At 62.1% G+C, this 27,270-nt stretch overlaps 1 protein-coding gene across 1 annotated transcript; it reads left to right on the forward strand.

Annotated features, from left to right (window-relative positions):
* The first annotated feature begins 665 nt into the window (after nucleotides 1-665).
* On the forward strand, nucleotides 666-27,263 carry DAGLA (diacylglycerol lipase alpha). The gene is given in 21 exon segments (XM_057317162.1): nucleotides 666-1,033; nucleotides 2,143-2,281; nucleotides 2,657-2,868; nucleotides 4,187-4,288; nucleotides 4,724-4,862; nucleotides 8,267-8,354; nucleotides 10,357-10,491; nucleotides 11,027-11,104; nucleotides 12,956-13,080; nucleotides 15,802-15,955; nucleotides 16,394-16,477; nucleotides 16,583-16,660; nucleotides 17,591-17,671; nucleotides 18,496-18,638; nucleotides 18,956-19,024; nucleotides 19,361-19,433; nucleotides 20,684-20,880; nucleotides 21,614-21,743; nucleotides 22,251-22,435; nucleotides 23,728-24,031; nucleotides 24,033-27,263. Coding segments are annotated over 20 exon segments (3,129 nt in total). The 5' UTR covers nucleotides 666-1,033; nucleotides 2,143-2,186; the 3' UTR covers nucleotides 24,690-27,263.
* Nucleotides 27,264-27,270: the final 7 nt, after the last annotated feature.

Consider the following 27,270-nt stretch of genomic DNA (forward strand, 5'->3'; position numbering starts at 1 on the left):
GGGCTATGCCTGCAGGGCCGGGAGCCAGGCTTTCCCCACCTTCCCTCCAGAGAGCAGGGAGGGCAGGGCCGTGTGCACAGGTGGGGCTGTGTGTGTGTTGGCAGGTGTGAGGTGAATGGCACGTGTGAGTTGAAGGAGCGTTAGCCAGTCTAGACTCCCAGAAGTGAAGGGTAGGGATGAGAGGCGGGTGCCCCCCGAGGTGATTGGGGAGAGGGCCTTCCGCAGGGCCCACCTGAGAACAAGATGTTCTGGGCGGGACCCTCACCCTCCAGCCCCCTGGGAAGGCACTCCCCTTCAGCCACCACTGGAGGGGTCGATCGGATTAGTGCTTAGAGGGGATTGGGAGCTGCCGCACCTGCTGGGACACCCCCCCCCCCCCGCCGGCCTCGTCATCCCATTCATGTGAGGGGGCCCCCTGAGCCCAGTATTTTTAAGGCGAGCCACCTGGAGATAGGGAGGGGCTGTAGAGAAACGGGGGGCTGAAACACCAGCTGTTGGCAGCTCTGCCCTGCCCCAGCCCGGCTCCCAACCCACAGTGTCCTAGCCCCTCCCGTCCCTGGGCCATCAGCTGCTTGTCAGGGACGTACCCTGCTGGGGCCCCAGGCCCCCCGCCCCCGCCCGGCCACCCCACCACACGGCTCCGTGCTCTTCATCCTTCTCCCCACTTCCCAGAATCCGCGCTCTGACTCCTCCTTGGAGAGAGTGGGATGACATCACTTCCTGAGGGGGGGAGGAGTAGGCACGACCCCGACAGGCTAGCCCGCCAGGCCGCCAGCTCGCAGGGAGCAGCTTGGCAGCGGCTGGCTGAAGTGGCTGCTCGGGAGAGAGAGGGGCAGAGACGGGCCAGCCTGGACATGCCCGCTGGCCACCCGGCCGCATGGCCCCTCGTCCAACCTGAGGGCTGTGCCCACCGGCCGGGGGATACTCGGGCACTTGCTTCCCGAGTGATGCTGGTCTCTGAGGACACTTGCTTTCCCCGGAGCCGTCACCGGGGAGAGGAGGACTTGCCGCCCGCCTCTGGACCAGGTGCCATGTAAGCCTTTGGGCCTGGGGGCAGCTGCCCACCAGCAGGGCGCCCACCCCCACGGCAGGGGTTCCTCTGCACAGTTCAGCACAGGGCTACCCTGGAGCCCCTCACCAGTATCTCCCAGACCAAACCCCCCACGTGGGGAGCCTCCTGGCCTGCAGAGCTCCCCTTGCTCCTGGGGCTCTAGGGCGTGGGGGCCCTGGATTCCTGGGTACTCCTCCCTGCAGCTGGCCTGCGGTTGATTTGAAATCAGCTTCAGAGAGTTTCGAACTGGGCAGTGAAGCCTGCATGGCTCAGGCTGGGCATGGGAGGTGTGGTTGCCAGGAGGATGGGACTCTCTCACTGCCCTTCCAGCAGAGGGGCTGGGAGGCCGCAGTCACGCCCCTGACCCTGGCTGCCAGCTATGTTCCTCCTTACCGAGAGGCATAGTTGTGGTTGGGCGTTCTGTCCGAAGAGTGTGAAATCAAGTCATAGAGCGTACTCCCGGGGGTTCCGCAAAGCAAGAAACTGAAGACCTCGTTCAGCCCATATTTACTGAGCACCTGCTATGTGCTGGGCGCTCTCCTGCCCCCATACTTGCTAGATCCATGCATGCCCTTCCCCCCACGCTCCCCAAGGGCTTCAGCCTTCCACCTGGCTTGTTGGGTTTGTGCTGAGGGACAGGCCCACGCTTGGTCTGGGAAGCCCCCACCCCACCCCCAAGGACTACACACACTGGGCCAGGTCTCCTTGAGAAAAGGCAACAGGGGAGCTGGGGGTTCCCGTCATCCCATGTCAGGGGAGGCAGGGATGAGCCCAGGTCTTTAATGGAACTGAGCACTTACTGTTACAGTAACCCCAGGGAGAGCCGATCCCCTTGGGGGCAAGAGAGTCCTCAGGGGTAAGGCCGCAGCCTGTCTCTGGCTGCTGAGGTCCTTTATAGTGGCTCTGGGGGGTGGATAGGGCTGGAGGTGGGTCCTGCCCAGGCACGGATTAGCATTTCCAACGGCCTTGGGAGCACCTGGCCCGTGGGGCCTGGGAGAGATGCTTGTGCTCTGGGCACACCTGGCCAGGAGCGTGGTGGCCCCGGTGCCGCCGCAGCCCAGGCAGCCACAGGGTCCTCTGCTGTCTTTCAGGAGGTGAGCACCAGGCCCGCTGAGCCTCTGCAGAGCTGCCAGCCATGCCCGGGATCGTGGTGTTCCGGCGGCGCTGGTCTGTGGGCAGTGATGACCTCGTCCTGCCAGCCATCTTCCTCTTCCTCCTGCACACCACCTGGTGAGTCTTCGGGCCACGCCACAGGCCTGGAAGAAGGCTTTCTAGCCGTCCGTCCCGACCCTGTCATGCTCCCGGCTCCTAGGAGTTGGTGTCTAACACCCACTGCTTAGGGAGATACCCACGTGGAGCCCAGAGACCCTGCCACTGGACCCAGCACCATCGCCGGGCAGGGCTGCAGTGCCGTCCGCCCACGGCTGGCAGCTGGGCTCCCTGCTCTCGCTTCCCTGTCCCTGGCCGCCTGTGTCCGCAGAGGCCAGGTGGACAGTGGTCCTGAGCCCGAGGCAGTGAGGCCGTCCACCCGCCGAGCCCCGGCTGGCCAGGGACCGCGGAAGGTGCGCAGACTGCCCTGCCCCGTCTCACTGTGCGTCTCCCCAGGTTTGTGATCCTGTCTGTGGTGCTCTTCGGCCTGGTCTACAACCCCAACGAGGCCTGCTCCCTGAACCTGGTGGACCACGGCCGTGGCTACCTGGGCATCCTGCTGAGCTGCATGATCGCCGAGATGGCCATCATCTGGCTGAGCATGCGCGGGGGCATCCTGTACACGGAGCCCCGCGAATCCATGCAGTACGTGCTCTACGTGCGCCTGGGTAAGGGCCACCCGCCGTGGGTGGGGCTGCTCCAGACCACCCCCACCTCCACCCTCCTCCTGTGCTCCGCCGTTCAGCCGGCCGACAGGCGTGGGGCACGGGCGCTGGGCCGGGCCCTGGGCCAGCACCAGGGGCCAGCCGCGAACCAGCAGACGTACTGGGCTTGCGTTCTAGACCAGGGGCGGGCAGACTGCAGCCCGAGGGCCACAGCCAGCCTGCCGTCTGTTTTTGTAAATAAAGTTTTATTGGAACCCCGCCACACTCATCCGTTGATGTGCTCACTGTCTCTGGCTCCTTGTGCACGGCTGCAGCAGAGCTGAGAAGTCGGGACAGAGAATAGACCCACAAAGTCTAAAATATTTACTCTGGCCCTAACAGGAGAAGTTTGTTGGCCCCTGTTCTAGGCCAAGCGCCTCTCTTCTGCTGCTTTGAAATCCTCCCCCAAAGAGCGCCCCCCCCTTCCCCGGAAGCCCCTCAACGGTCCGGATCAGCTCCCTGGGGGGCCTGCTTGTGTCCTCTTTCTGGGCTTGGGTTCCAGCCGCTCCTCCCCATCTTTCCTAGCGGACACTTCTCTCGTGCTTCCAGGCCTTCCCCGTGTTAGCTGAGGGAGGAGCCATTATTGGCTCCCTTTACGGATGAGGACTCTGGGGCCCCGGGGAGGTCACATGGCTAGTGTGCGTGTGCCAGAGCTGAGATTTGAACCCAGGTCGTCTGTCTCCCAAGCCCGCACGCTCAGCTGCCACGGGTGCTGCCTCTGGAGCTGGGGCCTCCAAGGCTTCCCGGTGCCCCCACCCCCGGCTTGCGCAGCAGCCGCCGCCTGCCGGGGTGCCTCCCTCCTCCTGCCCCGAGTGCTGGAGCCTCCTCCAGGGAACTAGCAGCCTCCGTGAGATGAACACTCTCTCATCTAATTCTCCGCAGTCCTGTAACGCAGACGTTGTCACCCCATTTTACAGATGAGGAAGCGGAGGCCCAGGGAGATTAGGTAACTTGCCTGAGATACGCCCGATACCAGAGTTCACGGACCTAAGTCTAAAATCCTGAAAGAGCAGAAATGCCTCTTCATCACCCGCCTTTCCAGTCACCCTCTCAGGGAGGCGTCGGGGCCTGAGGGCACTTGACTAGAACAGGGTGGGCGCATCGCAGCAGGACGGAGCGCCGGTGGGACAGCCTCGCTCCCTGGGCCCTCTCCGCTGCGAGGCCCGTGCCGGGGGGCGGGGTCCGGTGCTGCTGCTGCAGAGGGGCCAGGCGGAGGCCCCGGGGCCCTTCCCGGGCAGGCAGACGGTGCGGTCCTTCAGCGCGCTCCCTGCTCCCCTTGCAGCCATCCTGGTGATCGAGTTCATCTACGCCATCGTGGGCATCGTCTGGCTCACTCAGTACTACACCTCCTGCAACGACCTCACTGCCAAGAACGTCACCCTCGGTATGTCAGCCAGCCCCGGGGTGGAAGGGACCGGGGCAGTTTAGAGAGGATGAAGTCCAGGCACCTCCCAAGGGAAACGGTTGCTGTGAGACGCCGGGCAGGGTGGGGGCCGAGGCTGTGGGCTTCTTCCCGAGCTCGGCCGTCCACCCTCGGGGGGACCTGGCGTGGAGGGGTGGGCAACAGTGGAGGGCCCCTCGGCTCCTTGCTGGAAACCCCCCGAGCTGCCTGCTCTGTACCAAGGGTGGGCCGTGAGGTCGTGGCTCAGCACGGATGACCAGGTGGCCGGCAGCTGGGGCCAAGGGCTTCTGAGCCTTGCTCTGGGGCCCCAGAAGCAGGTGATGATGGGGAGGTGCCAGCACCCCTTTCCTCGGAGCTGGTGAGCCAGGGAGGTCCCCCCAACACGTCCACCTCGTGCTTCCCACTGCTGCCCCGCAGGGATGGTCGTCTGCAACTGGGTGGTCATCCTCAGTGTCTGCATCACTGTCCTCTGCGTCTTCGACCCCACGGGCCGCACCTTTGTCAAGCTGAGAGCCACCAAGAGGCGGCAGCGCAACCTCCGGACCTACAACCTCCGGTGAGTGGGCAGAGCGGGCCCCGTGCCTCCCCAGACCCATATCAGCTTGCGGCAGCCGTGGGCGTGGGTTACAGTCTTAGCCTCTCCCTGCCTCAGTTTCCAGGTCTGTAAAGCGGGAGTCACGACAGCTCCTGCCTCAGACTGCTGCCGTGAGATTTAAATCAAATAAGGGCAAAGCGGTTGATGCTCTGCTCACACATTTGGTACGTGCCCAGTCAATGGGGCCATCGCGACCATTGGCCCCATCTTCAGTGCTGTTAACCACAGCGGTCATCATGGCAGGAAGCACGTCACACCCAAAGCAGGCCAGGCAGCACACACACTGACAGAAGCTCCACGAGGGGGCTGTTAGCATCATCCCTGTAATACAGACAGAGCTGGGATGCGGAGAAGTCGTGTGACTCGCCCGAGTGACACAGCTGGGTTATGGTGGGGCTATGCTCCAGCCCAGGGGGTCTGGCTTTAGGGCCCTTGCTCCTAGCCGCTAGGCTGGGCTGCCTCTAGGATTAAGGGGGCTGGAGGAGGTTAATCAAGGAAGGCCTCCTGGAGGGGGTAAGTTTTGCACGGTGTTTTGAAGAAACGGGAATGCTGTGCCATGGTAAAACAAAATGAGAGAGGGAATCCAGGGTCACAGTAATTCCTGTTTAGTGAAAGAAAAAGATGGGCGGGGGGGCTGGGGCTTCCGGGGCGTGGCGCGGAGCTGCTACTATGGCTTAGAGGCCCTGCCATGAGCCCTTTCCCACCATCAGTCCACTCAGTCCTTTTGCCGACCCTGGTACCCTTAGGAGACCCATTCTACGGATGAGGAGCCCAAGTTCCCGAGAGGGCAGGTCACTTGCCCCAGGTCCTGCTGATGGGGACCAGAGCCGGCACTCCAGCTCCAGGGCAGGGGAGTCAGGAGCCCTCGGCCAGACCAGCGGGTTGCCCAGGCCCCCAGGCCCGGTGGGAATTCTCCTCACCCCGCCCTCCTGCGCCTCTGCTTTCGGCTCCCCTCAGGCCCTCCACGTCAGCTCGGAATAGCAGCCAAAGCCACACCCGTGCCTGGGCTGGCCACTTCCCAGCCCCAAATACCAGGTCTTGGAGCCAAGGCCCCAGAGCCCGTTCTCCCTCCCGGCGTAGCAGGCCACCACCACCCGTTCCATTTTGCTCATTCTGAGCATACGCCCCCACCTGACCTGGTTTCTGGGCTTCTGGGGCCCTGGGAAAAAATCTCCCCTCCCTGACTCTGGGTAATTGCCTTTGGGGCCCAGGGAAGCCAACGCCTTTGCAGTTGGGGGCAGTCGTTTTAATTAGAAAGTTGTCCTGCAGTTTCGGGCGCTGTGGGGGTAAGAGGCCTCAGAGCTCACGGGCTCTGACCTGTTGCATCTTCTCCAGCTCTCTGCAGGGGTCGGGAGGGCAGCCTAGGCTGCGGCTTGGTTAATGTGACCGCCTCTCAGGCTGGTCTCCACTGGCCCTCCCTCAGCTCTGAAATCAACAGTTTTTCTCACAAAGACATTTTCAAGCCTGCCTGCCTTTCATCCACTTCCAGGTTTGGGGATGCACACAAGCCCCCCCCCCCCCCCCCCCCGCCCCGTGCCACACTGACAGGTTATTTTAACATCCGGAGGTCAGGAAGCTGTTTAAGTCCTGGGCCCTCTCTCCTTCCAGTGAAATCTGGTAGGGGTGAGGAGATGGGTTGCTCCCAGGGAGGAGTGCTGGGAAGACCTTGGATCTTTGCAAGGGTGTCTGCACTCCCAGAGGGGGTGCTCGGTCCATGAACTTGCTGTCCGGATTCAGTATTTCTCTGCCTGTGTTGGTCTCTGCAGCCTAACTGATGCATCAGGCCAAACCTGCCAGTGGCTCCATCTGCCTCCTGGTGGGCATAAGGGGTAGTGCAGTAAAGCATACACCAGCATTTCTATCAGCCAGAGGCCCCGCAAGAAATACGCTTTGAATGTTTAAAAGCCCATTAGATTAGAAAAGGTCAAAGAATGTGATGCTCTGGCTTGCCAGCATGCTGTCCCTTCACGAAGCCCCTGGCAGGGGGATGTTGCTTTATGATGTAAGGCTGCCCAAATCCCTTCGAGCTGGTAGATTCCAGAAGCAGCAATTCCCTTGTACCCCTCGTACCCTTTCCTAACCCCTCCTCTAGCCCTCGAAAGCCCTGTGGCGTTCCCTGTCCTTGTGGCCCACTGCCTTATGGAACCAGGGCTGCAGGAAGCAGCCCTTTGCTGCAGAGGGGAGCCAAAGGGCTCGGGAAAGAGGGCCTGGCCTGTCACTCCTGATGGATACTAAGTGCCTTGCAGGCATTTGGGGCCACCCGCACCTTCCCCTACTGACCATCAAGCATCAGCATCTACAGGGACGGGGGGTGGGGCACATGTCACAAATGCAAACCAGCCTCTTCTTGCTTAGTCTGGAAGCTTACATATTTAATGTTGGGTCTCTTAAAATTTATGCTCAAAACACCGATTTCGGGGTGCCTGAGTGGCTTAGTCGGTTAAGCGTCTGCCTTCAGCTCAGGTCATTATCTCAAGGTCCTGGGATCGAGCCCCGCATCGGGCTCCCTGCTCAGCAGGGGAGTCTGCTTCTCCCTCTTCCTCTCCCTTTGCGCCTGCTTGCGTGCTCTCGCTCTCTCTCTCAAATAAAAATAAATAGAATCTTTAAAAATAAAACAAACAAAAAAACCACACTGATGTCTGGGCATCCAGCATTGGAAGGGTCTCTGTGGATAATTGGCCAGCTGCCCTGCCTTTGGTTGCAGCCTACTGGATACCCTGACTCCCCATCAGAGCAGCTAGACACACTGGGGCTGGGGCTGGGGCTGGGGGAGGGAATGGACAGGCGCCAGCCATGGAGATGAAAGGTGGGGGCCCTCGTCCCCTCTAATGTAACAGATCCAAGGAGCTGGGAGATGCAGAGCCTTATGCACCCCTTAAACTTCACCCAAATATGAAGAGTGTTGGGTTTCTGAAATCCTTTCCAAAGGGAAGCAAGTCCGTCCAACAGGTCTGCTGCAGTGAGTTGGCTAAGAGACCCAGCACCCTGCTTCGGTGTCCCAGGGCTCTTAGTTTGAGCTGTTGGACACCTGAGCCACAGAGCAGTGCCCAGTTTGGGCTCCCACCTCTAAAGCCCCCCGGGACATGCTGGTATTCAGTCTGCCAGGAGCTGGGAGCATGGCCAACCATATGGCATCTTAGGCCAGCAGGGGTCCCCCCCAGGGAGGGTCATGCTGGCTGACATGTCACCAGCTCACTGGCTACCCAGCTTTGGCCAGGCCCAGGCTTGTTCTTTCCTAGACCCTCTGCTGGAGAGCCCTTTGGTGGGATCCTGGGAACAGGCCGCCCTGTTCCCATCACATCTGGGTCATGGCTCTTCTGGTCCCGTGTCCTGACCTCACACATACCAACTCTCTCCCTTTGCAGGCACCGCTTAGAGGAGGGTCAGGCCACCAGCTGGTCGCGCCGGCTCAAAGTGTTCCTCTGCTGCACTCGGACCAAGGACTCCCAGTCAGTAAGTACTGGGAGGTCACTTCCCTCTGGCTCACATCCTGCTGGCAGCCACTTAGGGGCCGTCACTCCTTGGCAGAGCCGGGTGGGGCAGGGCTGCTGGAAGGGCGCTGAGTTTTAAGCAGGAGCAAGGTGAGGACCTGTTATCCACTGACCTACTCACTCCCTCCGGCGTGTGAAGCAGCCAATTCCTTGCTTCGTCAAGGGGACAGCAAGGTTTCAAGACCTTTCATCTATGCCCTTGGAACTTTGAGTAGTTTAGGAGAGGAGATACTAAAAAATCAGGGTGACCTGAAAGCAAAGAAAAGCAACGTGTCACCAGCTGCAAAGGCCTCTGGGAGATCTGTCGGAGCTGTCAGGTGCCGAGCCCCAGACGCTCACAGCCAGCCCTCCATACCTGGTGCTCGGAGAAGCCGCTGGAGGGGCCCAGTGCTGCTGAAGGAAGGCCGGCTCAGCAGAGGGCGGCCCCTGGGGGGGAGGTAGGGCCCTTGGGGTCCTTGAGGCAGACCCCCCCCCCTGTGCTGGCAGGACCCTTAGAGACCATCTAGTGTTCCCCCACCCCCCACCCCTCATTTTGCAGATCAGAGAGCTGAGGCCCAGAGAGGTGGTGTGACTTGCTCAGCGTCCCACAGCTAGTTAGTGGCAGAGCCAGTGAGGTCGGGAGACCACTCCTCCCTGAGCCAGACAGCAAGTGCCCTCCATGGAAGCCACTGGAAGCCTGAGTGGCTCCTTTCCACCAGCAGCCCCTGGGGAGCTGTAGAGTGAGTAATCAGATATAAGAAAGCCCCTCTCTTCCTGGAGGTTCCCTGGTGGGTGGGGATCACCCCACGGGCCTCTCTGGAGGGTCAGGGGAACACACCCACCCCTCCTGGGCACATGGCAGAGTTGGGGCTGATGTTAGGGCGCGGCGGGGACGGGTGGCCCAGGATCTGGGTCCCATCGAACCCTGGGGACCAGGCCCAGCCCAGAGCACATTTTGATCACTCTGTGCTGGGTGGCTTAAAATTTGAACTGAGTGCCAATGTGAAAAATCAGGGCATTCATGTACAGTTTCGTATTTCTAGATGTGGCAGCGCGGGCCCCTCGCAGGGCAGTCAGCCAGAGCGAGTAGTAGCTTGCGCCGTTTGGCCTCATTAGGCCTCATTAGGCCTTTGAGTTTGCAACCCCTGATTTTTGTTCTCTTACGAGTGCCAGGCACTCAAGGGTGAAACCCAGCAAGAGAGAATCACTTGCCATGAGTTTGCTCCCCCCAGCAGGTTAGGGAAGAGGTTCCCAACTTCCACTTGGACGGAGGTGGGGAGGATGCGGAGCCCACTGACGGGCGTGCCTCCTGCCTTCTGCCCTGGGCTCAGGCTGGCCCGAGGACCAGGCTAGCGGAGACCGTAGAGGGGCCACTGGCCCGGCGTCGCAGCCTTCTCCAGGCACATCATGAGGGTCCCTGAGCCTGCAGCTGTGGGCAGGTGGGGGAGGGGGCCTGACACCCTGGAGGCTCAGTCCTTAGGAGGCCCTTCAAGGTCACAGCTAATGGGAGGTGGGAAGAAACTCAGTGTGGGGAGGCAGTAGCCAGGAGCTCAGTTTTGGCTTCTCTGCTAGAGAGAAAGGCGGAGGAGAAACAAGCCGGGCCGAGCAGGCCTTGATTCCTAGTGGCTGGGGAAAGAACAGGAAATGGCTCACGTTGGCATCTGTGCGTGGTAGGCGGTGATGGTGAGTGCTGTAGGAGCTCTGAGGACAGAAGAGGGCTGGGAGGTGGAGGACGGACAAGGTTCAGTGGCTGTCGCAGACAGCTCTGGCCAGGTCTGCGGGGGCCCAGAGCCCAGGCTAGGGCCCTCGGGGTCACGGCTGCAGAGGGCCATGCGGGGTTGGGCCCGGCCGGTGCAGAGCAGGTGCCGGGGGCAAGCTGGCACTGGGCCCAGAGCAGAGCCCCAGCCCGGGGGGATTCATGCCCGGTCTCTTGCCCTCTCTCCCGCTCCCCTGCCCCTGCCTCCCGCCCCCCCTGGACCTCACAGGATGCCTACTCAGAAATCGCCTACCTCTTCGCCGAGTTTTTCCGCGACCTCGACATCGTGCCATCCGACATCATCGCTGGTCTGGTGCTGCTCCGGCAGCGGCAGCGGGCCAAGCGCAACGCCGTGCTGGACGAGGTGAGCACCCGCCATCCTCCGGGCCTCTCCCCGCTGCCCTGCTGCTGCTGTGCCCGCTCCCCGGGGTCCCCCCGGTAACCCCCTGATGCCACCTCTCCTCCTGGCTCTGGCTTGAGTGACTTCCCTCTGCTGGGCCAGCCGCCAGAGACTTCTAACCACGAGGCCCTCATGAATGATGCTCAGTGCTTCGGGCCTCCGCACTTGCTTCCATTCCACCCCCCCCCCCAAACCCTGATCCCAGCTGGGATCTCCCGGCATCCCCTACAAAGCATGTTACCCTCAGCTTGGGCAGAAATGTCCCCGGGGGCGGGGGTGGGGAGTGGTGTTTGATGCTTTTGGTGGAAAGGGAGCAGCTGGACATGTGAGAAGACCTCTGATTTGGGAAGACTGGCTGGTTCGTGGAAGGGCTAGAAACCACACACTCCTTTGGACGTTCAGGCCCCTGGGAAGCAGTCAGAGTCTGGGGGGCCTGGACCCCTTTCTCAGCCATGCCCCCTGGACCTGGGACAGTCGCTTTCACACCCTGGTTTTACAGGCGAACAATGACATTTTGACCTTCCTGTCTGGGATGCCAGTGACCAGAAACACCAAGTATCTCGACCTCAAGAACTCGGTGAGTCAGAGCCACGTCCCATCCCACCCCACTCCAGGTCCCTCCCCTCTGCCGAGGCGGCCTGAGCAGACCACCTGCCTGCTGCCCCCACAGCATGGGCTGCACCTGCTCCTCTGTGGGTCCCCCTGCAGCTCTCCATGTAGCCTCCCTCCTAGTTCCCACCCTTCTTCCTGAGGACCGCCCCCATCACGCTGGTCCCACAGTCAAAACCCTGGAATCAGCTTCACCACACTCAGAATGTTTGGCCCCGGCCTCTTGAGGTCATGGCTTCACGGGGGTGAGCTGCTTATCCGATTGCTGTTGCTGTCCTAAGAGGCAGCACGACGTGCCTCACTGGTTTCAAGCTTTTTTGAGCAGCGCAACCTCTTCGCAAGAAACCCAGTATTTCACAGATAAAGGTGGGACCAATCCTGTGGCCAGGGAACCCCTCCCCCCACAAGGGCACTGTGTTCCCCCAGCTGAAACTGCAGCCAGCGGCCTCAGGAGCAAACTGAGGGGCGCTTCAGCTCTGCCGCTGTCGCTGTGGCCTTGAGCAAGTCCTCCCTCCCCTCTGAGCCTGTTCCTGTATGCGTAATGGACCTGGGCACACCTGCCACCCAGAGCTCTAGTGGGGAGGAAAGGAGCCATTCTGAGTCCGGTTCCCAGTCGGGACCTACTAGAAAGGATTCCTCCCTCGTATCTAAATCCCCTAGAAAAGCCTCCAGTCTCTGTCTGTCCCCACTGCCCAAAGTAGGCGTGTGCATCCCCTCTGAAAACGGCCCGCTCGCAGCAGGGGCCCAGCCTCGCTTACCCGGGTTGCCCTGGGCTCTCTCACCATGTGAAGGAGGAGGGGCCAGAGGCGGGCCGCAGAGCCTTGAGGTGCTGGGGTCCCTGCCCCCCACGTGGCAGAGCCTGCCAGCACCCCGCCCTCCAGCCGGAGCCGAGCTCCGACACACGGAGAGGATAATTACCTTCTCCAGCTCATTCCTAAAGAGCAGACAGAGCTGGCCCGGGGATGGTTCCACCCCTCTGGGCCCTTATTAAGGTGCTACCTGTTTCTCTTCAGAAGATGACTAATCACCCTCTTTAACTTTTACAAGGTGACTAATTCCCCCTAAGTGCAGGAGCCCTCTGGCGCCTGGCACACCCGGGACACTGGATGCCGCTTTGCTGGGACACCTGTGCTTCCCGGATCCTTCCAGCCCAGCGGGCTGATAGTAGCCACTGGCCTTAGACGCTGGGTTTCAAACTGGCACCTTTCTCCACAGTCTCCACAGCAGATCCCAATCTGCTCCAGACATCCCTGCAGAGCCCATGACTTGCCCAGTCAAACTGGAGTCTCCCCATATTTGCGGACAAAGAACTTGCAGGCTGAGACAGTGTTGATGACTTGTCAGGTCACCCAGTGTCTCCAGGGCCGGCCCTGCTGCTCCAGACCCGGACACCCCCAGCTGAGGGCCCGGACACCCCCAGCCCAGGGCCTCTCAGGGTTAAACTTCCCTTCCCAGGCCGGATTCCCGAGGCGGGGTGGTTGCCCTTCATACCTCCCCCTTGCTTCCCTTCTCTGGAAAACGGACAAGGAAATCGATCCAGTGCTCCGAGTGTTTTTCTGTCCCCAAATCATTAATTCTGAGGCTGGAGCAGCAGAACAGGTCCCAGGAGGCTTCGTGCCCTGGTTGCATGGAGATAATTAGGGAAATGCAATTATCATCTGGACGAGCGGTCCTTCCTCCAGGACGGGAGCAGGGTGGGCCTGCGGTCCTTGGGGAGGCCAGGAGGGCAGCTCCCTCCCCCATCCAGGGAAGCCCCTTGGGCCTAGAGGCTGCAGGCCGGAAGGGCAAGAGGTGACTGCCTCCACCTCCTCTCTTCCAGCAAGAGATGCTCCGCTATAAGGACGTCTGCTACTACATGCTCTTCGCCCTGGCCGCCTACGGGTGGCCCATGTACCTGATGCGGAAGCCGGCTTGCGGCCTCTGCCAGCTGGCACGGTCCTGCTCGTGAGTACCCCCGTCCCGTCCTTCCGGCAGAGGTCCTGAGGCTGGGCCAGCCGGTGGGAGACTCTCCCCAAACAGACTGTGCCTGTTCCCATCTCCGCTGTGGTCTGTGGCCTGCATGGCTTCTCTTCCTCACCGCCTCTGGGCCTCGACCTCTCTAGTGGCGCGTTATCCTGAGGCGAGGAAGACCGTGGGCTTTGGAATCACACAGTATTTGGTTTGAATCCAGATTTTGTCACTTGTAGCCTTGGGCAAGTCGGCCTACCTTTGCAAGGCTCAGTTTCTTCACCTGGAAAGTGGGGATGGCAATACATTCCTCCTGGAGTTGTTTTGAGAGGATTGAATGAGTGTTGCCTAGCCTCTGACACTGCTGGCTCCCTTCCCCTCCCATCCCTCTCTGCCCTGCTCCGCCTCTCCTCTCCCCTCCCCTCTACCTACATCTTTCTTTCTCCTGCTCCTGTCCTGTGCCCTGTCTTTCTGAAAGTAGAGACCCAGTCCATGGAGGCCTCTGGAAGGGCATCAAAAAGGCCCTTTAGTGAAAGACTTTGACCCTCTTCACAGGGATTTGGCAAGGCACCTGCCCCAGACCTGCCCACAGCCCACCTCTGGGGGCTGGGCAGACACTGTGCTTTCCTCACTGGGCCAGAGAAGGGCACAGCTCCGGGAGGGGCCCTTCCCCGTCCTCGGTGTCTCCAACCTTAGCCCAGCCCAGACAGAAGGAGGACAGCTCCCTGGCTCCCTGGTCTGGAAAGGCTGGCATTCTGTGACTCCCCTGCCCTTGGGGCAGCCACACCCCCTCCTGCGGGGCCCTTCCTTTCTACAGAAAGCTGGGTGGCTCTTGGGACCCCTTTCTCCCCATCCCCCAGTGACAGAGTGAGTGGACCAGGCACCCCACGCCCCCTCCCACAGCTGGCGTTCCTCCCAGCGTCCTTAGGAATCCCTGCCACTGCTGAGAAGCTTCTCAAAATGAGCTCCAGACCAGGAGTCTCGAGACCCCGGCTCTGACAGGCCCTGCTCCGTTACTCACTGGCAGGGTGGGGACATTGTCGGTGCGGGCAGTGCCCGTCCCGCCTGCCCACGGGGTACTTCAGAAGCCAGGGAGTGGCTGACGGGCTGGGCACTCAGGGGGATCCTCAGACAGGAGGGTTGCTGCGATTTCTTGGCTTCTCGGGCCTGCAAGGGGAAAGAAGACCGCCCTCGAGCCCAAGGGTCTGTCCCTGAAGGCCGCACTGTGGTGGCCACATGCCGGCTGAGGCTGGAGAGAGGAGGCAGCTGCCTGGGAACAGGAGTCTGGCCCCCAGGCCCGGGCTGGCCCCCACTTGGCCCTACAGTTGGTGGAGGCCCCCCCACATGCCTTGAGGTAGTCACCCACCCCAGGCCCCGAAGCTTCCCAGACTCGGCTGGACCTGAGTTTTCCCAGCGAGGCCTCGCCTCATTAGGAAGTAGGTAACAGTCCCTTAGGTGCTGCTTAGGTGAGGACAAACCTCTGGGTTTGTCCCAAGAAATTCAGGATTCTTGATAAAATCTCAATTGTCCTCTCGTGACAGCGAGCCCACTCGGGCCCATCTGTTGGCTGCTGGCTCCCTCTGGCGGCCCGAGGAGCCGCTGCACCCCTCCGGCCCTCTGCTGTTCATCTGGGGGACGCGGGCTGTGTGCCTGGTACGGGGGTCGCGGCTGTACACAGGCAGAGCAAACCCGGCCCTGTGGAGCCGTTTCCTGGGGGGAGGTGCGGACAGTACACACACAAGGACGCGGAGCCTGTAGGAGCAGAGGGACGCTGGGGAGAACCCTGGGGAGGTGTTGTCAGGCCGGGGAACGGCGGCAGGGGGCTGGCTGTGCTAGAGGAGGTGACCAGGGTGGACCTCACCGTGACATACATTTGAGCAGAAGCCCGAAGGAAGTGAGAAGTCCTGTGGTGCAGTCTGGCCAGTGCATCCGCGGGCAGGCAGTGTGGCCTAAGGGAAGTCGGAGGCAGCGAGCCAGAGAACCGAGGCCCGATGGGGCAGCGCCGTGGACCCTGGCAAGGACTCCAGCTCTTACACTGCACAGGAAGGGCCTCAGCGTAGGGTTTTGTGTGAAGCGACATGGCTCGACTTACGTCTTAGAGGGTCACTTTGGCTGCCGACTGAGAATGTCGAGGGCAAGAGTAGATGAGGGAGACCGGTCAGGAGGCCACCATGACGTTTTGAGGCAGAGATAATGGTGGAAGGGGTGGAAGGCACGAGGGAAAGTGGTCGGAGTCTGCTGTCATTTGAAGCCAGAGTGAGCTGATGTGCCGAGTGACAGGCTGCGGAACGTGAGGTGGGGAGGGGACCTGAGGCCAGCTCCAAGTAGGGGGTTGGGCAAGGAGCAGCCGGGCGTGGGGGACTCAGGAAGCACGTGAGCTCGCGGGGCCTGGGGCCCGGAAGGGTGGGACTGAGGATCCCCCCGAGTGCCCAGGCCGGCAGCTCAGAGGCGGCGTTGAACACCGGAGACGGGTGAGGAGCTAGCAAGAAGAGCGTAGCTACGGCCGAGGCCGAGCCCAGGGAGGCTGCCAGTGAGGGAAGAGCAACCTAGGGGTGAGGCAGGGAGAGCATTGCGGGGAGAGGGAGAGGCCCACCGGGGCCCCTGCCGCCCTGAGGCCGAGTACGGTGAGGACCATGGGAGTGCCCGAGGGAGGTACCGGAGAGGCTGGCAGGGACAGTCGCTCTCCGGGTCTCTGAGCCCCCGGCTACCCCCCGCCAGGTGCTGCCTGTGTCCCGCGCGGCCCCGCTTTGCCCCAGGAGTCACCATCGAGGAGGACAACTGCTGTGGCTGCAATGCCATTGCCATCCGGCGCCACTTCCTGGACGAGAACATGACCGCGGTGGACATCGTGTACACGTCCTGCCACGATGCGGTGAGCAGCCACGCTGGGCCCGTGCGCAGCGTCCCCCCCAGCCTCTGTCCTCAGCGGGCTGCAGTGACAGGCGGGGCTGGGCCTGCCCCCCCAGCTGGACCCTCTCCCCACCCTGCAGCCTGGCCCGCACCCCCTCTGGGGCTAGGAAGTGGGCCCCAACCCCACACCCAGCGCTGGGGCCTCTTGGCTCAGCCCCCTGGGGGAAGGGATGGAGGGACTCAGTTGCGAGGCCCTGGGGAGGGGACAGCGGTCGCTCTAGACTCTGCTGGCAGGACAGCAGCACTCAGGCTGCCTGAGCTGGGGGGAGCCTGGAGGGAGCCCCGGCAGCCATGCGGGGGCCCAGGGAGCTGGTTCCTTGTCCAGGAGACCTGCTTAGGTCACTCCCTGAGTCTGTCCCCATCCCAGGGCCATTTGGCTCATGAGCCCCCCTTATCCTAGGTCTATGAGACCCCCTTCTACGTGGCCGTAGACCATGACAAGAAGAAGGTGGTCATCAGTATCCGGGGAACCCTTTCCCCCAAGGTAGGCTGCCTGCGGCTCCCAGCCCACCCCTTACAGCCCCTGAGCGGTGCCCACCTCCCCCTCCCTGTCCTCCCCCAGCCCTCACCTGTCCTCTCTCTCCACAAGGATGCCCTGACAGACCTGACTGGGGACGCTGAGCGCCTCCCCGTGGAGGGGCACCACGGCACCTGGCTGGGACACAAGGTACTCTTCCTTCTGAGCGCTGAGGCCCCTTGCTTTCTCTCCTCCCCTACCAGCACACACACCTGTCCTGCTGTTGGGGTGGGGGCTCTCCCTTCCTTGCTGGGCCCCCGGGGAGACATGGGTCAGAGGAGCGTGGATTCATCTAGAAGGTCCACTGTGGCCTACCCACCGGGAGCCCCACAGTCCTTCCTGGTACAGATCCTGTCCCAGAAGAGCCTGAAGAGGCAGCTGGGAAGGGATTGGTTTCTATAAGACATACAACTCTTCTGAGCCACAGTTTTGTCGTCTGTGAAATGGAAGTGATGTGGTAAAGTCTCCACCAGCCCCCACAGCCGGGTGGTTAGGAGGGCCAAAGGGGAAATGGTTGGGACAGGATTGGTGAGTTTCCAGTCACCAGTTGGGCTGGTCTCTAAAAGACCTCCCCCCTGGGACGCCTAGGTGGTACAGTCGGTTAAGGCTCTGATTGTTTTTTTTAACCTTTTTTTTTTTTTTAAAGCTGTTATTTATTTGAGAGAGAGAGAGAAAGAGCACGCACATGAACAGGGGGGAGGGGCAAAGGGAGAGGGACAGGAAGGCTCTCCACTGAGTAGGGAACCGGACACGGGGCTCGATCCCAGAACCCCGGGATCATGGAATCATGACCTGAGCCGAAGGCAGACGCTTAACAACTGAGCCACCCAGGCGCCCCAAGCATCTGATTTTTGGTTTCAGCTCAGGTTGTGATCTCAGGGTTGTGAGACCAAGCCCTGTGTCTAGCTCCACACTCAGCACAGAGTCTGCTTAAGACTCTCTCTCCCTCTCCTTCTGCCCCTCCCCACTGCGTGCTCACTCTCTCTCTCTCTCTCTCTCAAAATAAATAAATAAATCTTAAAAAAAAAAGATAAAAGACCTACCACCCCGTGACACCCACCTCTGTTCCTCCTTACCCAGGGAATGGTCCTCTCAGCTGAATACATCAAGAAGAAGCTGGAGCAGGAGATGGTCCTATCCCAGGCCTTTGGGCGAGACCTGGTGAGGCACTTTCCCTGCCCCTGGGCCCTGGCCGTGCCAGCTCTGCCTCCCCCAAGGCAACACTGGGGGCAGGGTGTGTGCACGGTGGAGCCCCCCCCTACGCCCCACAAGTCAGGCTCCTACACTCTCCTTTGATGCCTGATTCCCAGCCCCCTCCTCACTCGCTCGGTCCCTCCCACCCCCTCTGACCTCTTCCTCTCTTGTACCAGCGTTTCTTGGGCTTCCCTGCTTAGCCCCCCCCCTTATGAGCACCTGCTCTGTGCCAGGCACTGGAGGCACAAAGATGGTTCTGGGCAGGGGCTTCAAAATATAGAATAGACAACAAAGAAAAATAATTAGAGTCCGTAGGAAGGGTGTTGCTGTGGGGGGGGTGATCTGGATCCTACCCACTGCCTGCTCCATGGGGAGGCAGCCCCAAGGTGCGGCCAACCACCCTTCCCAAAGCCAAGCAGTCCCTGGCCTCAGGAGACCCCGTCTACTTGTTGGGGCACAGAAACGGGGGCAGGTGAACAAATGGGTATTCTAGAGGATACTCTCCATAGAATGTTCACTATGACAGTAGAGTGTAAGCACCATATATAAAGGTCTTCGTGAGTAGAGATGTGGTGTCTAGGAGGGAGTAAGCCTCTCCCGGAAAATCAGGGAGGGCTTCTCCAAGGAGGTACTCTGAACAAGGTTTTGAAGGATGAGTAGGAGTTTATTAGAAGAGTCTCCCCAAGGAGTTGCTCTGTGTGAGTCTAGCTTGGCTCTTCCTCTCCCTGCCTGGTATTAGCTAGTCCAGACAGTCCATGCGGCAGGGTTCTCAGAATTCTCTCGGTTTTCAGGGCCGAGGAACCAAACACTACGGCCTGATTGTGGTGGGCCACTCCCTGGGTGCAGGCACCGCCGCCATCCTCTCCTTCTTGCTGCGCCCCCAGTACCCTACCCTCAAGTGCTTTGCCTACTCCCCACCAGGCGGCCTGCTGAGGTGAGCAGCCTGGGGCCTGAGAGCTGGCTTGGGTTGATGGGGGCTAAACTCTTGGGAGCTGGCCTGGGCAGTCTGGCTTCTGGTCACGTGGAGGCCTGCAAATGGCCTGGTAAGTGGAGGGAGGGGTGCTGGGTTAAATGCCAGGCGGACCCAGGATCTAGGCCTGGCAAAGCCTCACTGGCAGGAAAGGTACGACCGGGAGCAGGCAGCCCAGCTTGGCCCCCCGGAGGGCCTTGTATCAAAACACTAACCCCGGGAATGCTGGAGCAGGGCCCCCTCACCACCCCTGCCTTAGCACCCCCTGGCTTCCTTTGCAGCGAGGACGCCATGGAGTACTCCAAGGAATTTGTGACGGCTGTGGTTCTGGGCAAAGATCTTGTCCCCAGGCGAGTCGCAAGTCACAAGTCGCTCCCTGTCACCACTGTCCTGGCCAGCTGTTCCTGCCTCCTTGGGGCCTCTCCCTCAGATGCCCATCTCCCCCGGGAATCCCAGAGCCCCCAGAGTGAGAGGACAGGTGGCCCCACCCTGCCTGACCTCCCTTCCCCGGCTAGGCCCTGCTGAGCTGCAGACTCACCCCTGCCCACGCTCCCACCCCATGATCCTGATGGCGTGGTGTTCTCCTTCCTGCGGCTGTCGTGTGCCTGCCCCTCTGCCCCCACACCCCACACCTCTCCCAGTCCCTGGCCCGGCCAGGCTGATACCCGGCTTGCTTCCTTCCCCAGGATCGGCCTCTCCCAGCTGGAAGGCTTCCGCAGACAGCTCCTAGACGTCCTACAGCGAAGCACCAAGCCCAAAGTGAGCCCCTCCCCACCCCCCACTTGGGCATGCTGGGCCCTGGGCACCTGCCTGACCCTTGGCACAAAGCACCAGAGGGCTCAGCCATGTGAGGCCAGGCCAGTTGCGGCTGGTGTCATGGGAACCCTGGGCCATCAAACTCTCAGCACCTCCACACTCATCTCATCTCCCCCATGGCCTGTCCTTGTACAGAGGGGGAAACTGAGGCCCAGAGTGGGTAAGGGACTTGTTTTTGCTCACGCAAGCTGTCAGGACTGGGACCAAGGGCTCCTGAGTTCTGGCCCCGTCACCCAGAGCTGCCTAAAGTCAGGAAAAAGCAGGCCCGAGGTTCGGTGCTTCAAGTTTGTGACAGGAAGGCCTCTGCCGAGCCTGCTGCGGTTCCCCAGGCTTCACGAGTCCAGATGCCACCACCGGAGAGCGTCTGGGTGCAGTTTGTTCTGATGCTCCATTGGGGCTAAGGAGAGGCTCAGCCCTGCCTCATCCCTGTCAGGTGTCCGAGCACGCTGGGGGCTCGTCCTGTGTCAAGCTGGCCTCAGCGTGCCAGGCGGGCATGGGTGCCGTGGCCAGGTACCCCGAGACAGGCAGGAAGGGGCCAACCTGGACCAGCATGTCCTCTCTGACCCCTGGGCCCACCGTGCTCATCATCTCTGCCCGGTTTGGACTGTTCCAGCCTTGGTGCCCATGACCTTCTGGCAGGCAGGGCCCTGGGCCAGGCACCAGGGGGCAAGGGTGGGCAGGGCAGCAAAGCCTTAGGGGGCCATGTCTGCCTGGAGGAGCCTGGTCCTGGGAGGCAGAACTGCTCCTCTCGGACCCAGGCCTGCGCATTCGTCAGGCCCAGGAGGCAGGTGGCTGGGGGCCAACCCAGATGTGGCCAGGCCTCTTAGATGCAGCTGGAGTGAACTTCGGGGTCTGCTCTGTCTCTGACTGGGGACATGACCTAGAACAAGTCCCTTCCTTTGCTGGGCTGTTTCCCCATCCTCTGGATAAGCAGTCGACTGGCCTTCCAGCCCCTTTCTAGCCCTGAAATTTAATACTGTCACGTCATCTCTCCTTGGCATCTTTTTGGCCATCGTGGCCACCATATGCCTCAGCCACTGCCTCTTTAGGTGGGCATTGTTCAGGCCTCTGCCCCATGGCCATCGCAGCTCCCACTGTCACCTCTGAGCCCCCTTCTGAGCCCTTCTGTGGCCCCTTCTGCCGCTGCCCACCAGCCAACCCTGCTCAGCTCTGTCCCCATCTCCCCTGCACAGTGGCGAATTATTGTGGGGGCCACCAAATGTATCCCCAAGTCGGAGCTGCCTGAGGAGGTCGAGGTGGCCACCCTCGCCAGCACACGGCTCTGGACCCACCCCAGCGACCTGACCATCGCCCTGTCAGCCAGCACCCCTCTCTACCCACCCGGCCGCATCATCCACGTGGTCCACAACCACCCAGCAGAGCAGTGCTGGTAGGTGCTGCCTGCGACCCTGGGGCAGCTGGGGGGTGGCAGTGGCCAGGGACATGGGGGATGGGGCTGACTTGACGTAGTCAGCCCCTGGGACTGGGGGCAGAGGCAGGGAGATGGTGGCCCAGGATACTCCTGGTGGGGGTTGCCCTAGTCTTGGGCCCTGGCAGTGGAACAAAAGACAGTCCAGAGCAGGACCCCAGGCTCCTCTATTGATGGTGCAAGCCTCTGTTCCCAGTGTCAGGCCTTTCCTGGTGTCCCCCAGGGTAGTTCTCCCCACTTGTGGTCCATTTAAAAGCGGATGCTTTGGGGGGTCACCCTGAGGCCCTGGCCAGCTCACACCTCAGTTGTGTGGCATCCCCTCTGGGATTAGTTGGCAGCAGTTGTGAGCAGGGGTGGGGCAGTGGGGGAGAGAGGAGTGGGCCAGCAGTACGTAGACTTCTTCCACTTCATGCTCTTTCAGAGGGTGGGGCTGAACCCTCCGTCCCAGTGACAAAAGGCTTGTGAGCAGGGCCTTGCGCGGGGCGCAGGGCTGAGCGGGTGTGCCCCAGGCCGTGAGCAGGTAGCAGGCTGTGTAGGGACTGTGGCTGAGGCCCATTTGGCATACACATTCCTGGCTGGGGGAGAGGGGAGGGTAAGGGCTCCAGGTGAGGCCCGAGCAGGGAGCCCAGGGACCTGGAGGCCGGAGCCAGGCTGCCACCCACCCTCAGCTTCGTCCGGCCCCCATGCCCCCCAGCTGCTGTGAGCAAGAGGAGCCCACGTACTTTGCCATCTGGGGTGACAACAAGGCCTTCAATGAAGTGATCATCTCGCCGGCCATGCTGCATGAGCACCTCCCCTATGTGGTCATGGAGGGGCTCAACAAGGTGAGCCCCCGGGCAGCCTGGGCAATGACGCCTCATCAGAGCCCCGCAGTGCTCTGCGGCCTGGGTCTCCGTCCCCGTATGACAGGCAAGGGTGCGGACGCTCGGAGAAGTGAGTCAGAGCTCCTGTTCTGGTCTCCACACCCCTGCTGTCCCCGCGGTCATGTGGGCCCCATGGTGGGGAGGGGTCTGGGAGACTCCCAGGGACCTGGCCCGTTACAGACATACAGCCGAGCGGGGGCACCCTCAGCCGTCACCTGGCCGTGGAAAGGCTGGCCATAGGGAAAGAGAGCGCCAGCCTGGCCCCTCTGTGGGGCAAGGCGTGATTGCAGGGCCAGTCCCAGGCCTTCCTGGTGGAGCAGGGACCTGGGCTGGGGGTGGGGGGGAGCAGGAGTGGGGCCCGGCCAACCCCACGAGGCTCTGGCCTGAGAGGCCTGGCCTGCTGCCCCGCCCCCACATGTGATGGTCACTCCTCCACCACCGCCACCAGCTTGCCCGACCTGTCCCCAGGTGCTGGAGAACTACAACAAGGGAAAGACGGCCCTGCTCTCTGCTGCTAAGGTCATGGTGAGCCCCACCGAGGTGGACTTGACTCCCGAGCTCATCTTCCAACAGCAGCCGCTGCCCACGGGGCCACCCATGCCTGCGGGCCTCGCCCTGGAGCTGCCCGCCCCAGACCACCACAACAGCGTCAGGTGAGTCCTGCCTGCTCAGCCCCACTGCCCCAGAGCGTCCGTGAGGGCGCCGCAAGTGCGTTCCAGCACATGAATGCTTGTGCGCCTGCGTACCCCGCGCATGGGGCCTACGGGTGTTCACATGCGCAGGAGGGCTCCAACTTGCTTCTCCGCTCGGGGTCTCCTGGTCTGCTCCCGTGGCCCCCTAGCTGGCCATCACTGAAGCCCACTTGGGACAGTGGTCGTCTAGGGATGTGCAGACCCGGGGCCACAAGCACAGAGATTCACTCATAGCCATTTAGCCCAAACAGACGGATACCGTGCACTTACACGCGCGCACACAGGTGTATCCGTAGTGATGCTCACACGTGCACACGCATACGTGTTCACTAGCAGTAACTGCAAGCGCACAGAGGGCCCCACAGACATACTCACGTGTAGGACATACAGCAAGTCAGACGCTGAGCCACGCGTACGGAAGGGCTGCTAGGATGGGCAGCCGTGCAGGTGGGTGTGTGAGCACACCTGCGCCCTGACCGAGCCCCACACACTCTTACAGGGGTTGGCTCTGAAAGGGTGGCTGGGAATCTTCTTGCCTCTCTGGGACACTTCCGGGCCAGGTCACAGATTTGGACAGGAGGCTGCTCCGAAGGGTGGTCGCCGCTTCCTGGCCCTTGGTGGGGACACCTGGACATCTCTCCCTAACATTTGTGCATTTCCTGTGGCAGCTGCATGACCATGTCTGTTCAGAGGAACTGCAACCCCCCCCGCCCCGCCCCTGCCACTCCCCCATCGGTCCAGCAGAGGGGGCTCTAACCCATGGCAGAGGCGGGAGGAACCACAGTGGGAGGAAGGAAGTGGTCCCAGGAGAGGCTGCGAAGCTGGTCCTGAGGGTGCGAGAGAACCAGTGGGGGCAGCTCTGGGCAGTGCTCTCTCCCTTTCTCCCTCCCCCGTCTCCTCTCTCCCTTCCCACCATTGCCTCATGAGTGACCTGGGGCAGTCCATCTCTCTGGGTCCCAGGCTCCCGTGGGTGCCAAGTGCCCCAGCAGCGCTCCGGGCACCCTAGGGCTCCCAGCGGGGCCTTAGGCCTTCAGTGCCCCCCCCACAGCATCAGCCCTTTTGCCTTCTAGCTTGGGGTCTTGTGACTTGTTTTTTAAAAATGAGGGCCCCTGCCTCACCTTGTTGAACAACCCGCTAAATTACCTCTCCCTTCCTCCCTTCCCCAAGTTCCCTGCACCCCAGGAGTGGGAGGGACCCACCCCAGAGTCTCTGCCCCTCCTGAGTCTGGCGCCCCCCTGCCCTGCCCTCTGTAGGAGCAAGTCCCAGTCTGAGATGAGCCTGGAGGGCTTTTCGGAGGGGCGGCTGCTGTCGCCGGTGGCGGCGGCCACAGCGGCCCGCCAGGACCCCGTGGAGCTGCTGCTGCTGTCCACCCAGGAGCGGCTGGCGGCGGAGCTGCAGGCCCGGCGGGCGCCGCTGGCCACTATGGAGAGCCTGTCGGACACCGAGTCCCTGTACAGCTTCGACTCCCGGCGCTCGTCAGGCTTCCGCAGCATCCGCGGCTCGCCCAGCCTCCACGCCGTGCTGGAGCGGGACGAGGGCCACCTCTTCTACATCGACCCCCGCCATTCCCGAGGAGAACCCGTCCCTGAGCTCGCGCACCGAGCTGCTGGCGGCCGACAGCCTGTCCAAGCACTCCCAGGACACGCAGCCCCTGGAGGCGGCCCTGGGCAGCGGGGGCGTCACCCCCGAGCGGCCCCCCAGTGCCACGGCCAACGAGGACGAGGAGGAGGGGGGTGGCGGCGGTGGCGGGGCAGCCCCAGGGGGAGAGCTGGCCCTGCACAACGGGCGCCTGGGGGACTCGCCCAGCCCTCAGGTGCTGGAGTTCGCCGAGTTCATCGACAGCCTCTTCAACCTCGACAGTAAGAGCAGCTCCTTCCAGGACCTCTACTGCATGGTGGTGCCCGAGAGCCCCACCAGCGACTATGCTGAGGGCCCCAAGTCCCCCAGCCAGCAAGAGATCCTGCTGCGCGCCCAGTTTGAGCCCAACCTGGTGCCCAAGCCCCCAAGGCTCTTCGCCGGCTCAGCTGACCCCTCCTCGGGGATCTCGCTCTCGCCCTCCTTCCCGCTCAGCTCCTCGGGCGAGCTCATGGACCTGACACCCACGGGTCTCGGCAGCCAGGAGTGCCTGGCAGTGGACAAGATCCGGACTTCTACCCCCACCGGCCACGGGGCCAGCCCGGCCAAGCAGGACGACCTGGTCATCTCGGCGCGCTAGCACCCCAGGAGTGGCTGCCGGCTGAGGCCCAGGCTGGAGCAGGTGGCCCCTCGGGCTCCTGGTGGCTGCCCCCAGGGCCAGGCCGCTTTGAGGAGAGGCCCCCACCGAGGGGCCAGTTCAGCCTCAGGCATGGGGCACTGCTGCTGAGCTGGGGGTCCGCAGCCCTACCTCAGCTTAGGACCACCGGGTGGCCGGGTGGCCGGGATCTAGGTCCTCTAGATGGGGGAGGGGTGTGAAGCAGGGAGGAGCCTGGGGCAGCCTGCCAGGTGGGCAGGGCAGCACTGCGCCCTCTCAGCCTGACTGTCCCCCGCAGGATGGGCAGTGGGCATGCCGACTCCCCAGCACAGCCGTCTGGCTGCTCTCCCAGGGCCGAGATGGAGAGCAGCCCTCTCCCCACATACTCACATCTGTGGTCCAGGCTGCCATCTGCCCTGGCCACCCCCCAGATCTGGTGCCTAGTGGCCAGCCCCCTGGGGTGACCCCACACCAAGGTGGCCCACAGCACTGTGTGTGTTTACAGATGCCGCTGGGCTGGGCTCGGGACGTTTCCTGGGCTTCCAAGCCCCCCTCCCCAGCCGCATCATGTGTTCGGAGCAGGGAGAGGAGGGGGCCCACTCCACAGAGCCCAAGGCAGCCACGGGCCTAGAGGGGGCCTGGACGGGCCTGGAGGAGGGTGGGGTCAAGACTACCCCTTCTCTGCTTGGTGTCCCTCATGCCGATCCCTTGGCAGTGGGTCCTGGGCACCCTGGCCTGCCGCATCTGCCTGTTTCTTCCTGGCTTGCCTTCTACCCCCAGGGATCCTGGCCACTTGAAGGGCAGAAGGCACGGATGTGACCACCCCTGGCTGCAGTCAGTGCCCTGGGAAGGAGGACCCCCAAACCCCCCTTCCTTTGAGGGCCCCACGTAACCCCTTTATATCACCTCGGTCGCACACCTGGGCAGCCTCTCGGGGGCCCTGGGATCTGAAACCAAACATGCCTCCGCTCCCCTCAGTTCCCCCTCCTCACTGGCCTGAGCGCTCTCCTGGCAGCGGGCTTCTCTTCCCTCCCACCCGCAATGTCCTGTGGGCAGGAAGTGGAACCAAGCGTGGGGTATTGGGGGACCCAGCTAAAGGGGGAGCAGGAGGGCCAGGGGCTCTGGAGCTATCCCCGTTTAGTTGGAGGCCTCCCCAGCCCACGCCGGAAGGGTTCCTTCCCTGCCAGGTGGGGGACGCAAGGGGGAGCTGGAGAGCGCCGCCCATCCCTGCAGCCGGGTGGGGAGGTTGTGCATGCTGGCCTGGGGGGGGCGTGTGTGCATGTGCATGAGTGTGTGCCGCTCCCCAGGACAGGGCTGCGGAGGCACCCACCCCGCCCTACCTGCCCCTCCTGCTTGCTGCCCCTCCCAGCCCGCCCAGAAACAGACTAGGATGGAGGCCTGCGGGGGGGGGGGGGGGGGGCATAGGAAGAGCTCAGTTCCAGACGTTACCATCCCCCTTGTCCTACCTGCTGTTCTGACCCCGGGGTTTGGAAAACTGGTGTGTGCCCAGGCACTGACCGCCCGCTTGTGCCTTCGTCTCCTCGGAGGCAGACTCCCCCATGCTGGCCCCCCCGCCACGGCCTCTCCGGGGCTCCTAGACTCCCCTGACCAAGACACCACCCCCAATCTCATGATCACTGGTATCTGGGGCCTGTGTCCTGACCTCCGGCCCACACAGCTGGGACTGGGCTGGATGCTGCTCTGGGACCCCTGCCCCCCCTGACAGATGGAGACAGAGACCGGGGAGCTGGGCCTCCCTCCCTCTCTGACACCCGCTCCTCGCAAGACTCCAGGACGCCCCTGCTGAGGGGTCCACGGCTGGCAGAGCCTGGACCCAGCAGAAGCAAGATGGAATCAGTGGCTCTTAGAGTTTAAAAAAAAAACAAATCGTAAATCAGAGTAAAGTTCCAACAAGCACCTCAGCCAATTGCAGGGAAAGACTTGGTGTCTGGCCTTTTAATTCCGCCTCCGCCAGGGTGGGCCCTGGGACCTCTGAGGGGGTGTGGTACCCACCCATGCCCAGGACTGAGCCATCAGGGACAGACTCCCCACCCCCAAGGCTGCAGCCACACAGGGTTACAGACTTGGGGCTGGGGCAGGCTCGGACTCAGCCCTGGATGCCCCAGGGTCAGCCCGCCCCTTCCTGCCCCCTCCCCGCCACACCCCTGCAGGAATGGGCCTGCTGAGCATCTCTCCCTTCCTCCCCACACCACACTTGGGGGGGTCTGAGCCACCCCCCTCAGCCCAGCTAGGCTCAGACCCACCCCCACTCTATCCCCCAGACCGCAGCACAAACTCCCAGCCGTGAGCTGGCCCGTTCTCCCAGGGGCCTGGGCGACCTCCATATGCAATCGGTAGCGAGCAGCTGGGCCCCACAGACACTCAGGCACAGTCCGTGCCATTCTCCCGTGACTTTTTTTACTTCCTGTATGAAAGATCCAAACTAATATTGCTGTAAAAAGGAGAGACAAATTAATATAGCTTATTCTATAAATATATCTGTATATAAAGGTTTCTGTATATTGTATAGAGCTGTGTATAAACTGGACGTAGAACCACGCTGGCC

Source organism: Ursus arctos, unplaced genomic scaffold, assembly GCF_023065955.2.
Source record: "Ursus arctos isolate Adak ecotype North America unplaced genomic scaffold, UrsArc2.0 scaffold_23, whole genome shotgun sequence".
Taxonomy (NCBI): Eukaryota; Metazoa; Chordata; class Mammalia; order Carnivora; family Ursidae; genus Ursus; species Ursus arctos.